Raw genomic sequence first — 13,910 nt, 5'->3', positions numbered from 1 at the left:
TTCTTTGGTTTGGTGGTCAAAGATGAAACAAGCGATCACCTATCAACTAGACAGAGTGCTTAGATTGGCGTGTTTGTAGCGGCAGCAATGAACACCACACAAACAGCAACATTGAATACGTTGAAGTCACAAACAGTGATGAGTGGAACTTCAGTTGTTTCAAGAACATAACCAGCAGAAACTATAAATATGGGTGGAGAATCGAAAATGGGGATACTAATATGTCAAAAAACGACCGGAAAATGATCAATGAAATGTAAAATATGTATTATTCATCCAAAGTAGGCCCTCCTTAAATGACACACTTACTTCAACGAAATACTCATCAACAAAACGTTTTTAAACGCATTTTTTCGAACCGACTTCAGTACTCAGTACGGGTGCCTCGCAAAGGCGAATACGGTGGCTATTTGATAGAATTTGTTGATTTTTTTGCTAGGAATTCGTTCTTATTATCTTTTTTACATAGTCTCATCTTCTGGGAAGAAATCTGAGTGTACAATACCGTGGTAATAAAAAAACTGTTGACATCACCTTCACTTTTGATTGTCTCCGACGAGTTTTTTACCATTTCAGCTCAGTTGGAAGGTGCCATTCCGAACCTTGTTGAATAGTTTGCATATCAAATTCGTAAACCCATGTCTCGTCGCCAGTTACAATGCATTTTATGAATGCGGTGTACGAATTGACAAATTTCAACAAGTTTTCAGTGATCTTTACGCGATTGCAGAAAATTCAGGTTTTTTGTGACCAAAAGATCGTTCAAAATGTTACAAACTGATTCGTGAGACGCAGAAATTTCAGCGGTTATCTCTCACAATCTCAAATGACGATTTTCAGCTACCATGTGTTGAGTTCATTTGAGTTTATTGCGATGTCCGACCAGAGCGAGAAAAATCTTCCACCACTTCTCTACCAATTTTAAATAATCTGATAAAGTCGATTCATCTGTAACGAAGTTACTATTTTTGTGTATGCAACTCATTCATTGTTTTTCTTCTACAAGTTTTGCGTTTTAAATAGAATAATTGTATCTCAGCTATTTCTTTGTATAAAAATATCAGTCTTGTTGGAAAAAATTCAGGAGAATGCCAAGAATTCGATACGTTTATTAGTTCCGCTCCGCGAGTGATGAAAAACGGATGAAGACCGTGCCGCCGCGAGACAGCGAAAATGTGCAGTCAATGCAGTCTAGTCTGACTGCCCACCCGAGCCACCACCAGCATGACCACATTTTATTAGAGAAATCTACCTACGGTGTCATCGAAAATCTACTGCAATGTAGTGTAGTGAAGTGATGTACTCTTTGATTTGAAGTTTGAAGAGCAACAGCATAGTGAAAATTTGAGTTTTCGACCACTAGGTGGCGCTTGTAAAGACATTTTAATAGCATCACTAAATCTAGAAGGCCTTGGCCTTGGCCTTCTTACGAGTATAGCCAATGGGCGTGGTCTAATATTTGAAATAGCAAGTTTAATCTAGTCGGTTATTTCGAACACAGAGAATATTTCAAGTATTAGATTTCAAGATTCAAAAACAAAAATGTTTCCATGTTTGAAATGAAACTTTCAATTCTTTGAAAGTCTGAAAATTAAAAGTGAAATGAGGTTATGTATCATCTCCTTCCTTTATTCCGAGGTCGGAGGTTAGGAGGTATTCAGAAAATAGTAACAAGCAATCGGGAAATGGATGTTTTATGATCTGTATTCATTTTGTGTTCTGTGTATCGAAGCGGGCAGAATATAGAAATAATGAATTCATATCATTTGCTCTAGATCTTGCCATGTACATTGAAATGAAAATTCTATCGCCAAGGCATCTAATACAATTCATCTACTGCAATTTTTCAATTTGCCGAATTTACCGAAAAAGTAGAAATCTACCGCATGTGGAACCAAAGAACAAGCAATGACTGGATTCAAAGAAAGCAAGGGTGACCAAGCCACAGTAGAAAGCTAAACCACAGTAGAATAATACAACCAGTAGGCTCTCTTACCACGTGATCCGCCTGAGTTGCCGGGGGCCTTCAACCGCTCTTAGGATGAGATTCTCATCCAACGCGTTCAGTGCTGTAGTTTGGAAGGATTCGACGGTACCACGGACATCGGATTAGTTATAATAAATGGTTGGAAATTGATATCGTGTTTAGCTTATTCGCTGTTGTTATTATTGTTTTTGTAGTTGGTTCTAAGTAATTTATCACAAAATATTTTATATTAACCTTAAATTTAGTTTTTATATGGTAAAAAAACGAAATTGGCTCCACACTTCGTTTCTAAGTCACCGAGAACTTTGTGAATTTATGAATGAAAGTAGTGGGAGTGGACTTACTGGTTGATTTTTACTATGGCTAAACTGTGACCAAGCCGACTGCAGTCTATGGCTACCGACAGGGTAGGAAACGTACGTACTTAGTGATTATAATTATTATAGTGGGTGCCTGGCCGTGCCATCCGAATTCGCGTCGTAAGTGTGTTTAACCGTTTACTAGTATCTTCACGCGGCTCTTACGTTTTCCGATCCTTTGTAGTATTCGCCACTTGGATCAACTGTTCGAAACTTCCCTCCGCGTTTCCGGCTCTTTGTGGTATTCTTCTCTTGGGCTACCTTATCTTCACGTGTCTCTTACGTTTTCCGACTTTTTGTGGTACACTTGGATCATCTCTTCGAAACTTCCCTCTGCATTTCTTGCCCTTTGTGGTATCCATCACTTGGGCTATTTTTTCTTCACGTGTCTTCCCTTACATTTTCCTTTGTGTTATTCGCCACTTGGATCAACTATTCGAAACTTCTCTCTGCGTTTCCGGCCCTTTGTGGTATCCATAACTTGGGCTACCTTATATTTACACGTCTCCTACTTTTCCGCCACTTGTATTCGCCACTTGGATCATCCAATCGAATATTATCTCCGCGTTTCCTGCCTTTTGTGATATTCGCCACTTGGGCTACATTTCCTTCAGGTGTCTCCTTTTACGATTTTCGGTCCTTCGCGGTATTCGCCGCTCAGACCATCTGTCCGAAGCTTCTCTCCGCGTTTCCGGTCCGTTGCGGTATTTGCCACTTGGGCTATCCTTTTCGCGCTCTGCGAATCCGAAGCATCGTATACACGGAGTTGGAGAATACAGCTCCAGTAGGTGAAGGACAGGCATTATTTTGAAGTGAATTGCACAGAGCTTCTAATACCCGCTTGCTTCAGTAATCGTGGTTGATTGCGTTTCCTGCCAACCGTTAGTACCGCTAAGGTTACTTTAAACCTTTTTCGTTTTGTTTGAGCATTCACATCGTTGCACGCTTCTTCGTTATTGTAATTAGTTAGCAACCACATAGTAGAGTTGATTTGGTTTAATTGAAGAGTTGAAACTAATTTGTTAGTTTATTTCATTAGAATGGTGAAACATCTTTGCAACTGATAAACAGGTTGAATTCTCAGCAGTCAAGTAAAAATCTGACTTTCTGGCCTACGGATTTTGTCAAGTTCACACAGACCCCTGAATTACCGTTTCTTCACTGTAGCTTCCTGGTGTAGTGGTGCCTTGTGCCACTTAAAATTTACAAGGCTGCCCCCCCGAGATCTCGTCCGTACCGTCTAAGGGACAGTTGTATAGGTCTCGTTTATAGTTTAGTTTGAACTTGGGTTCAATCTTATATTTGAACTCAGGTTTAAACCGATAAAATGCTAAAATATCTTTTGTATATCTTACAGTTAAAAACTCGTAGACACGACAACATTGACAAGTGACAAGTGAATTGAAATTGACCTGCCGTCGGACATTGACGTAAATGTCGTAAATGCCATATGCAATTTGTTGATAAGTTCATAATCTGACACTGTAATGAAATGGAATGCGGGATCCACACTAACAGGAGGTCATCCAATTTTTCCAAGCAGGAAGTGGAGATATATCACGTCTGGTGAAAATCCATAAGGACATTCTGGTATCCAAGAATAGTGAAGACGTGACATGGGCTCACTCAAGGATAATGTATCATTATTATTCATTGTTTTAATTAAAAAAAACTCACAAAAGTCACTGTGGCGTATTCCTATGCAAATTTAGGCCAATTTCTTAATACCCCTACAGATTCTTTCGACATCCTGAACCTACTGATAAATTCCTGGTCTATCCAAATGTCCATGGTGTCGATTCGCGGTAGAAAAAGTCGCGGTCTTCTTGGGTTTTCCACAATATTTATAACATCTATCTCATCTTCTTCTTCAAATAATATATCTTCAAATATGTCCATTATGAAAACATGAAAAAATCTGGACGCGTCAAATATTTATAAGTTATAATACATAAAGTAACCACAAATAGTTGACACATCAGTATTCAATCCGAACATGTGTTTAACTGACGCTTGTAGTTTAACTGCCCCTCCATCCATCAGTTGACAGTTAAACTCCGAATGGCAGTCACAAACACCTATACAATAAACTTTATTCGTTAAACCAAAGTTTAACCAACACTTGTGGTTTAAACTCAACCTATACAAGTTAAGGATGTTAAATATTGAGTAAGTCATATGCAACATTTTCAGCGCTTCGGTACACGAAATTTGATTTGCAATGCAAAATTCAAGACATATTCTTTGTTCGACTATCCCTTCATGCGGGCTTTTTGAATCGATATCCGGTACTTTTTCGACAGAATACATACTGTCCTGGTAGAAATTTACATTACAGCAACCCGATCGACCTATGCACAACCTTTTTCCAGATGGAAATATGTGTAATATTGCGAAAAGTATAAATATTCTTACACACAGTGCATTGTTGAATCCAAGAGTGACATTAGTACTATTCTGGGTACACATGAAAAGAATGGATGAAAAATGTAATACGCCTGTAAGGCTGCAGTTTTTCTTAAAACTCTGAAAATATAGATAGAACGTTGGTATGGGTGTCATAGAATGATAGGATGATAAACGACGAGCCGGTTCATAAGGCTGCAGTTTTTCTGAAAATTCGGAAAAAATAGACAAGTTATTTTGACTTTCTCTATGGCAGTTTCCTTGAGTTTTTAGGGCATTACCAAACTGTCATATCATATACATATGAAAATCATTTATACATAAGATACTCACTACTTCAGTTTTGTAACAGTAGAGACAGTTATTTTGTTTCAGGCAAAACCATCTTCTGGTCCATCTGTTGCTGCTGACTCCGCTGGCGTATCCATTCAACTTCCACAGGTATCCACTGTACAATATTTTCAAGGATTCTTCGTCATTTGGCGGGTTCAATGCATAGCAAGTTCGTGCAACCTTGAAAAAATATTTATAACCTCCAAATCTTCAGTATGCATGAAAATCAGTATTGAACTATCGAAGAAACTACAGAATGAATCTATCGAATCTATTTATGAACTTCCACAATTAGAACCAACTGAAAATGTATGTAAAACTTTATAAATTGGAATTGGTTCCTTCATTCACATCACCATTATAAATGAAAAATACAGCAGTTAGAAATTTATTGTATAGGTATCATTACATTTATAATTATCACACGAGAATATTTCAGGAGTTACACCCAAATAAATCATTCAAATGACATATAATGAAATAATTACTAATCTCCACACTAAAAAACAGATTCAACAGAGGAAAAATCATTCAATTCTATTTGGTTACCCAGTGAATTTTCCGAACTCTTGAATTTAATAATTTCCAAGCCATCCAAAAGATTGAGTTTCAAACCTTTCTCGTCCAAATGTAATACGTCATAATCATGGTTGAACTCATACCGCTCTGCTAAAAGATGGTTTGCAGTGGAAATGGTCTTTACTTTCAAGAAACTATTCCTGTATTATTTTATTCTTCGAGAAAAGGTTCTTTCTGTTTGGCGAATATAAAGTTTTGGGCATGAACCACCAATACACTCCAAGTTTTGTTTTTATTGTTTTTGATGAATCTGACTGAATCATTATTTGTTCTGTGAGCCACGTCCAACTTATTTTTTTCATAAAAACGAGTGATGTTATTGGTGATTTCCCAAAATATATTATTGTCCGATGACGGTTATTATCTTTTCTTGAAGAGGAATACATGGAGTCGATAATATCTACCCTGAACCCCAATAGTCTACCCAATAGTCTGTAAAGCATACTGTTGGAAGCTGACACTTTATGTTGAAAGGGATGTGTCGAGGAAGTATGTGCCCGGAGGGACTACTCCACTGAGTTATAGGCTCTGAGACTGGTCGAAAATACCATCAAAGAGCTTAATACAAATAAGAAAATACACATCGTTCTATTAGACATTTTGAAGGCCTTCGACCGGGTATGACACGAAGGCCTTCTGCATAAATTACACGCTTTCGACCCGCCAGGGCGTCGTGCTCTGTCCCACGCTCTATTCCTTATACACCAGTGACCTTCCGAGGTCCGAGCTTGTGAAGATTTCTCTATACGCCGACAATATAGCTCTCTTCACTTCTTCCATGGGTCGTGAGTTCGAGATCGTATATATGCAACGTATATTAGACGACCTCGAGTGCTGGTACCTTGATTGCAAGATCCGAGTGAACCCGAACAAAGCTCAGGGAAAAACCATGGGAATAACGATATTCTCTCCGGCCATGAAAGTGTGGGTCTCTGGAAGGGAGATTGACTGGCAAGCGCGGGAAAGTACCCAGCTCTTCTGGGTACAGACTTCTTCAGAAGTCTGTACCCTCTGATTGAGTCTGAAAAACAAAATCATAATCTATAACACGATGTTCAAGCCTATCATCATGTACGCTTCAGGCGTCTAGGGATAAGCGGCTCCGACGAATCTCCCCATTTTGAAGAGATTGCAAAATAAGCTAATACGGATGATAATGAATGCTCCGTGGTTCATGCAGAATGACGCCATCCACAGAGATTTGCAGCTGCCTTCCATTTAGCAGCCCATTCAGTCGAGGAATCGGAGAGTTCTAGATAGCGCGAACACTCATGATAATCCGTTAGGGAAGCTATAGATTATGCTGTAGACGACTCCTCACGATATAGAAGGCCCCGACAAGTCGAATGAGGCCCTCATATCCTCTGTCAACGGATGCATAATTTTCTAACCGAATCACTCCGGCCAGGCACATGCCGTGCCGTCTCCATCTCCTGTGCCTGTCTCAGGCCGTCCTCTCACCCCTGCTCTTTTCCTCCTCACGGCGCATGCTTGACTTTGATTTTAGTGCCCTATAAAGACACCGCGAGATATTCACACGTCTTTTCTTCAGCCATCTAGATTGTCGCTGAAAAATATGAATAATTCCGAAGAGAAATTGGTATGTGTTATCCAACAATACCCTGTAGTGTTTGATTTGTCCAATGAATTAATTATACTATGATGTAAAAGTTGCAAGTACAATATCCTCCTCACTAGATAGGGAACAGGAATCCGACAGGAAAAGCATTGTTTACTAGTATTGAGCTATTACTTACGGGATGGGAAATAAGAAGAGGAACCGAGCGAGAAGGAAAGGAAGAAGGTGGGGGAACAGAACGCGGTATCTCGCCCTGCCGTAGTGTACGAAGGAGACAAAGACAGGCAAAGGACAGGCCACGTCCCGTCATGTTCCCGTCCTGTACCGTCCTGTTCGCAGAGTGGGTGCTTGAGATGGTTTGTGGATTATGGATTTTTTTCAAGTATCGACAAACTCCATCGAATATTATATTAAACTATATAATTATTGCTGAATTTGGTTTCATCATCAGATACTTTGTTCAGAGCACTCTCAAGCTCTGGAATTTTTGATAGAATCACCATTAAAAAGGATTTTCAATTGAAAAATAACAACATACAATATGAGTTTTCTTTGAGTAGGTACTACTGACCTCCATCTTCAAAGTGTCGCTTCCAGCGTGGGCAATTTTCACAATTTCGGAGTGACTTTTGTCGAGAACACTGACCCCGTTCACTGATAGAACGATGTCACCGACCTCGAGTCCTGATGATTCAGCGGGAGTCCCCGGTTCTATGGCGGACACGACGACTGGTTTCGAACCGTGGATTCGGAAACCGAATTCCCCCGATTCTCGATGCACTACCACTGTTTTGTCACAATCTGAAACAAAATTATCGAAGGTCATACCATACAATACTTAAAGATCCTCGATGGGAACAAATAACTCGACATTGCGTTAAATATATGTATAGGGTCTTTCAACAGCTACCATTCAACAACACGTGTAAATGATAAAATTGTTTTTAAAAAATGGATGTTCTGTTCGGCCAACGTACGCCCTGCGCCTATTTTACGGTCACCATAATCCCCCTAACGAGAGGACTATTCCCAATGTGATGAATAAATTTGAGTCCACTGGTTCAGTGAACGATCGACCAATATACGTACGTCGACAAAATGCAAGATCTCCCGAAAACATTGTGGCTGTCTGTTGATTTCGCGTCACTCACAAGAACTCGACTTTTTGCAGATCACGACTTTGCGAATTTTGCGTGGTGACTTAGGCCCGCACTCGTACAAAATCCAACTGACCTAGGAGTAACTCTGGAGTAACTGACCCCAATTTTCATCGAAAAATCATCTCCAGCGATGTGGCCCATTTCTGGAACAAACATAATTGTTGAATTTGGAATGATACCAATCGACATGAGACCCAAGATCGTCCAACGTATCCTGAAAAATTCACTCTTTGCTGTGGATTTTGGGCTGGTGGCAATCTGCAAAGAAAACCGTAACTAATAAATAATAGACAACCATGGAGGGGGTCGTGCACGATAGAGACAACAGGACTGGGTGTTTGGGAAAAAAACTACCCTTTCAATCTCCTGCACAACAAGGAGGGGTAAAACTTATTCTCTAGTTGAAAATTTTTTATTAGTAATATATCTGCAAGAGAACGACGCCATTCCTCATGGAAAAACGCGTGCAAATTTGAGCAGGTCCATTCTGGCAATTTTACGACCTTCGACCTTCAAAGCCCACTTCAAGGTCATGTGTCGTTCGTAAGTGTTTTAGAGAGAGAAGTTGGTGAGTTGGAAAGAGACACGTGACGTAGTCGTCCCACTTCTCCACTTTTGCCGTCATCCAGTCGACCAATCAGAAGCTACTGCGCGTACAGCGAGAAATTCAAATCAGTAGATGAACAAGCTTGTTCCTAGCGCATTTCAAGGTCGCGAATCGTTGGTGTTTCAGTGAGAGACTTTAGTGAGTGGGAGAGAGACACGTGTAATGTAATCGATGCATCAAAGGATGGAATGAAAATCGGAGAGATTTAAAGATAAGAGCGTTGACTTGGGCTCCTTTGGGAATTTGCCTCACCGCTCGGGCCTTCTTAGGACTTCACTCCTGAGCTCACTTGTTGGCACCAGTCACGTGGTCCTAGTGGTCATCGGCAATTGAGAGAAAATAAATTTATCGTAATAAATTCTGGAATCAAAGGTACCACGCTCAAAAACCTATAAAGAATTGGTTTAGATTTTCGCGGCTGAGGTTTTCAGTGTCACTGTTTTTCGAGTTTGAAAGCCGTAGATTTTTGGAATTTCTTCCTGACGTTTCGCTGGCGCGAGTGGCTAGCTTCTTCAGAGGTTTACCCATCATGGCTTGCTGTCCGATGACTAACTTTTTAGGCTTCGTAAAGCGTTAGTCATCGGACAGCAAGCCATGATGGGTAAACCTCTGAAGAAGCTAGCCACACGCGCCAGCGAAACGTCAGGAAGAAATTTCAAAAATCCACGGCTTTCAAACTCGAAAAACAGTGACACTATAAAGAATTATCTTTAGCCGCTCAAAGAAAGTTCTTTAGAATATCCAGGGATAATTGATATCGGATGTAAGGTAATTACATGAGGTACCATACAAAGACCTATTTCTTTCACCTCTCAAAGGAAGGCGCTTCAACATTATTTTAGCATCAGGTGTGATAATATAGAATAAGATAACATAAAAACAGAGTCCCATTAAAAATTATAAGTTTGTCGCTGGTGATTGCTTTTTTTATACGATAATCATAATAGAATCTGGGATTGTTAAGTGGATCCTTGAATAATTGAATGACTTACCAAGTAACACATCGTAATGTCACAAACATTTCTTGAATTTCAGTTACTCTTTGTACTAACCTTTTTCTGCATCTGTAACGAGATTAAGTGCCTTGCTTTTTTCGGACCAGATCACCAACATCATTTTCATAATTTCTTCCAGTTTTGGTTTCAATTCTGCACTCATCGTGGGTACATCCGACGGAGACATACCGTTAACTATTGGAAATATATACTTGAAATTATATTAATTCTGTCAAGAAAGTACCGGGAATTGAACATTTAAAAAACCCGCGTGAAGGCATTGTCGAAATAAATTTCGTAGCTATGTTGGCACAACTGTCCTTTATATTCACACATAGTTTCAGCGACATCCGTCATTTAGTTCCTTCACAGTATTCAATTCGTTAATTACCTCAAACATGTTTTGCGATTTTTACAATGGATAAAAACATCGAACAAAGAATCTGTCTTAACTTTTGGATTACAAATGTAAATCCGTGTGCCGAAGCACTAAAAATATTGCGAAAGACTTAGGTGAATCGAATTTATCGAAAACACATCCGTGGTACAGTGTATTTGAAAGCGTTCGTGATGTGGTGGAAGATCTGCCACGCACTGGTTGGCCATCAACATCCTCAATTGTAGTTAACATCTCTTAAGTAAAGGAAATGGTAACTGAAAATCGTCGTTAACTTCTACAAAATATCCGCTAAAATGTATATGTTTCAAGAATCAGTTCTTTAATTTAAAAACGATTTTGTAAGTCATGAAACGCGTAGCCACTCGACTAGTGCCAAAAGACCAGAATTTTCTCTCACTGAATCGCGTAAAGGTCGTTGAAGTCGATTCCAACCTCATATTCATGAAATGTAATGTATATGGTGATGCGAGATATGGGTTTACGAATATACTGAGCTGAAATGGAAAAAGCTCGACAAAGTTGAGGTAAGGCAGTAAATGAAGAATATTAATTGAGTGCTATGCGTCATTTGAGAGAGCAAATCCGTCGGAAAATACCAGATATGTGGAGAGAAAACTCATGTATTCTCCACCACGATAACCAAGTGATCGCAGAAGTTCCCAGCCTGACCTAGAGATGGCGGTAGTTGTTTGAAAAATATCACTGTTTTAGGAAGTACACACTCATTAAATCATAGGTTTCAAATTCAAAAACGCTGCGTTGTTTAAAATTTGTTTTGCAACCATCAATAGCGAAGGTTTTTGGTGAATTTGTGAAAATGGAGAAAATTAGTCTTCGTTATGTCATACCGACAATACTTTTATTTGAAACTAACATAAAAGCTGGACTGGATTCTACTCTGGGTGAGTAAGATATTGGGTAGCAGACTTTAAACAAGGTCGTACGAGCTACCAAGACGAGCATCGCAGTGGACGACCAAATGAAGTGACAACTCCGGAAATGGCGGTGAAAGTCCACAAAGTGGTACTGAATGATCGTTAACTGAAAGTGCGCGAGCTAGCAGACTTAGTAGGCGGTACATCGTATATTATCTGAAAATTTTGACACGAGAAAGATGTGTGCAAGATGGGTGCCGCGTTTTCTCACAATCGAGCGAAACCAGAGTCGTGAAGATGTTTCAAACGAGTGTTCAGCGAAGTTTCACAGCAACAAAGCATCATCAAAGCATCATCGAAGCATCAAGAAAAAAGTGTTTCATCAAGAGCTGCAAGAAGACTATGTTGAAAAATAAATAATTTTTTTTCCAAAATTATTGTGTTTTCTTTGTTGGACCGGGTACTTCTGGGACCACCCTCGTATCATTGTGAACGAATTTCTAGCCAAACATTCAACAAATTTTATACAACAGCCACCGTATTCACCGGACATGGCTTCGGTCGATTTTCTTTTTTTTTCCAAAACTCAAATTACCTCTTCGAAATATCCGTTTTCAGTCGAGAGACGACATTAAAGAGAATTTGCTATGAGTACTGAAGTCGATTAGAAAATAAACGTCCAAAATTGATATTGATGGGTTAATCGTTGGTGTAGTATTTCAGAATGGGCCTACTTTGAAGACGATACAATAAATTGGGGTAAATATTACATATCGTGCGTTTTTTCGACCAATTCCCAGTACTTTTTTTGAAGTGTTAGTACTTTTATAATAGTCGAGAGAATTGATTTGAAAATTTCCTGGTCTAAATATTCCATGTCTTTTCTATTAATTTTTTTGTATATTCGGTAAAAAAGTTTTAAATATTTATCCAGCTTATCTCTTATCAAAACTTCTACAATCTTTTTTCAGAAAAAATTACTCATGTTCGTATATGTTAAAAAAAATATTAAAAGAAATCACTCTTTGAAATTATGACATAAACTGAAGCCATCATTTAAGATGTACCATGTATACAGAATACAAAACTTATGAAAACAAATATCAATGTCAATAACAGATCCTTCTCTCTTATCTCGGTGAGAGAGAAACTGTTTGAAACAACTACTTCCTCTGGGAATATTGAATTATATGAAATACTCTTGTTTTCTCATCTACATCAAACATATCTGTTAAAAAAAATCTGTTTTTCCGTTAACCAGCTGTCGCACCCCTACGAACGACAACCCTCAGAAGTCTAAACTTGTGCGAGATAAGGATTAACGAGGTCTTACCTTTTAACGTGTGATTCCTAACATATATTATCCATGACAGTCGCTACACAATGTAGTAGATGAAGGAGTATTGAAATTATTATTCAATGAATAGACGAGAAAGGAAACTCTCAAAAAATGAGAAATAAAACTTTCTATATTTTTTTAACACTTTTAGTTGTAACTAATATCACTGCAGTTTCGTTCTATGTGGACATTTTCAAACTAATACAATTTGTTTTACCAAGTAGCAACGGCTACATCAATCAGTTCATTAAAAAAAACTATTTATTTCAACATTCTGACGAGAAAGTAGTTGTTTTGGATTGACTCTTCCATAACGATTCACAGATTTTCTTGAATAGTTTATTGAATACGTGAAAAATCATGGCAAACACCAAAAAAAAAGTTTCCCAGCAAATTTAGATTTTCCAGCTCGAATATTGTTTTACTCAATTTCCACAAACTATCGTGACAGTAACACTCTAAATAGTTCTAATAAAAGACAAAGACAACACTTACCAAGTATCATTTTAATTTTTTCAACACCATACAATGTAAAACACGCATAACCTCTTACCAATTCCCGTGAAATGTTAGCTATTTCTGTAAACATTCGCGGATGAAAATAGAAACGGCATCGATAAATTATTTTTTGCCTCGCTTTCCACCGGAATTTCTCTCGCAATTCTTAATCATATACGTGGACTGTTCAAAAAATAAGGTAAATGTTTAAATTTCGCGGGCTACCTACATTCGATTAGCGAGTTTTTTAATTTTTTAATGTTGGTACAGCTGTTTCGAATATATGTTCACAGTTTCACCTGTTAAGTTTGTTGGTAAGAAGCATAAAAGTTAGAAGAATTTTGCATCTTCGGCGATTTTCTGCTAACGAAAAAAATGGATCAAAGAGTTTACATAAAATTCTGTGTAAAAAACGGATTCAAGTGCTCAAAAACACTTGAAATGTTGACAGTGGCATACGGTGACTGTAGTCTAAATCACAAATAACACACCAAAATTTTACTGAAAACAAAATAAGTATAGTCGAAGTAAACGATATTGTGCATATTTAAAGATGTCGGCACTCTTAAAGGCCAAAAAAACCAATACATAGAAATGAATCGGCTGCGAACGAGTCCACGTGGACTGTGGACTTGGCGATTCGTATTGGATAATTTTTACTAACCGAGATTTATGATTGGCTGAAGAGCCAATTAAATTTGAAGTCATGTTACGGTGACGAATAGAAATCGGGAATGCGTGGATGGTTATCGCCGTCTTGTTCAGTTCTTGAACTGATCGTGTTTTGAGTGTT

General features: G+C 38.5%; 1 protein-coding gene across 1 annotated transcript in view; it reads right to left on the bottom strand.

Moving 5' to 3' along the window:
- LOC111517445 (uncharacterized) overlaps positions 1–13,910 on the bottom strand; it is an 86,793-nt gene that overhangs the window by 2,707 nt on the left and 70,176 nt on the right. The window contains 3 exon segments of the mRNA XM_074181940.1: positions 5,086–5,265; positions 7,815–8,044; positions 10,063–10,200. Coding sequence (XP_074038041.1) covers positions 5,086–5,265; positions 7,815–8,044; positions 10,063–10,200 — 548 coding nt within the window.

Source organism: Leptinotarsa decemlineata, unplaced genomic scaffold (genome assembly GCF_025532065.1).
Source record: "Leptinotarsa decemlineata unplaced genomic scaffold, Ldec_3_MD MMD2_P_RNA_scaffold_2, whole genome shotgun sequence".
Lineage (NCBI taxonomy): Eukaryota > Metazoa > Arthropoda > Insecta > Coleoptera > Chrysomelidae > Leptinotarsa > Leptinotarsa decemlineata.
The sequence above is the reverse complement of the archived record's forward strand: the minus strand, read 5'-3'. Positions and strand labels throughout refer to the sequence as shown.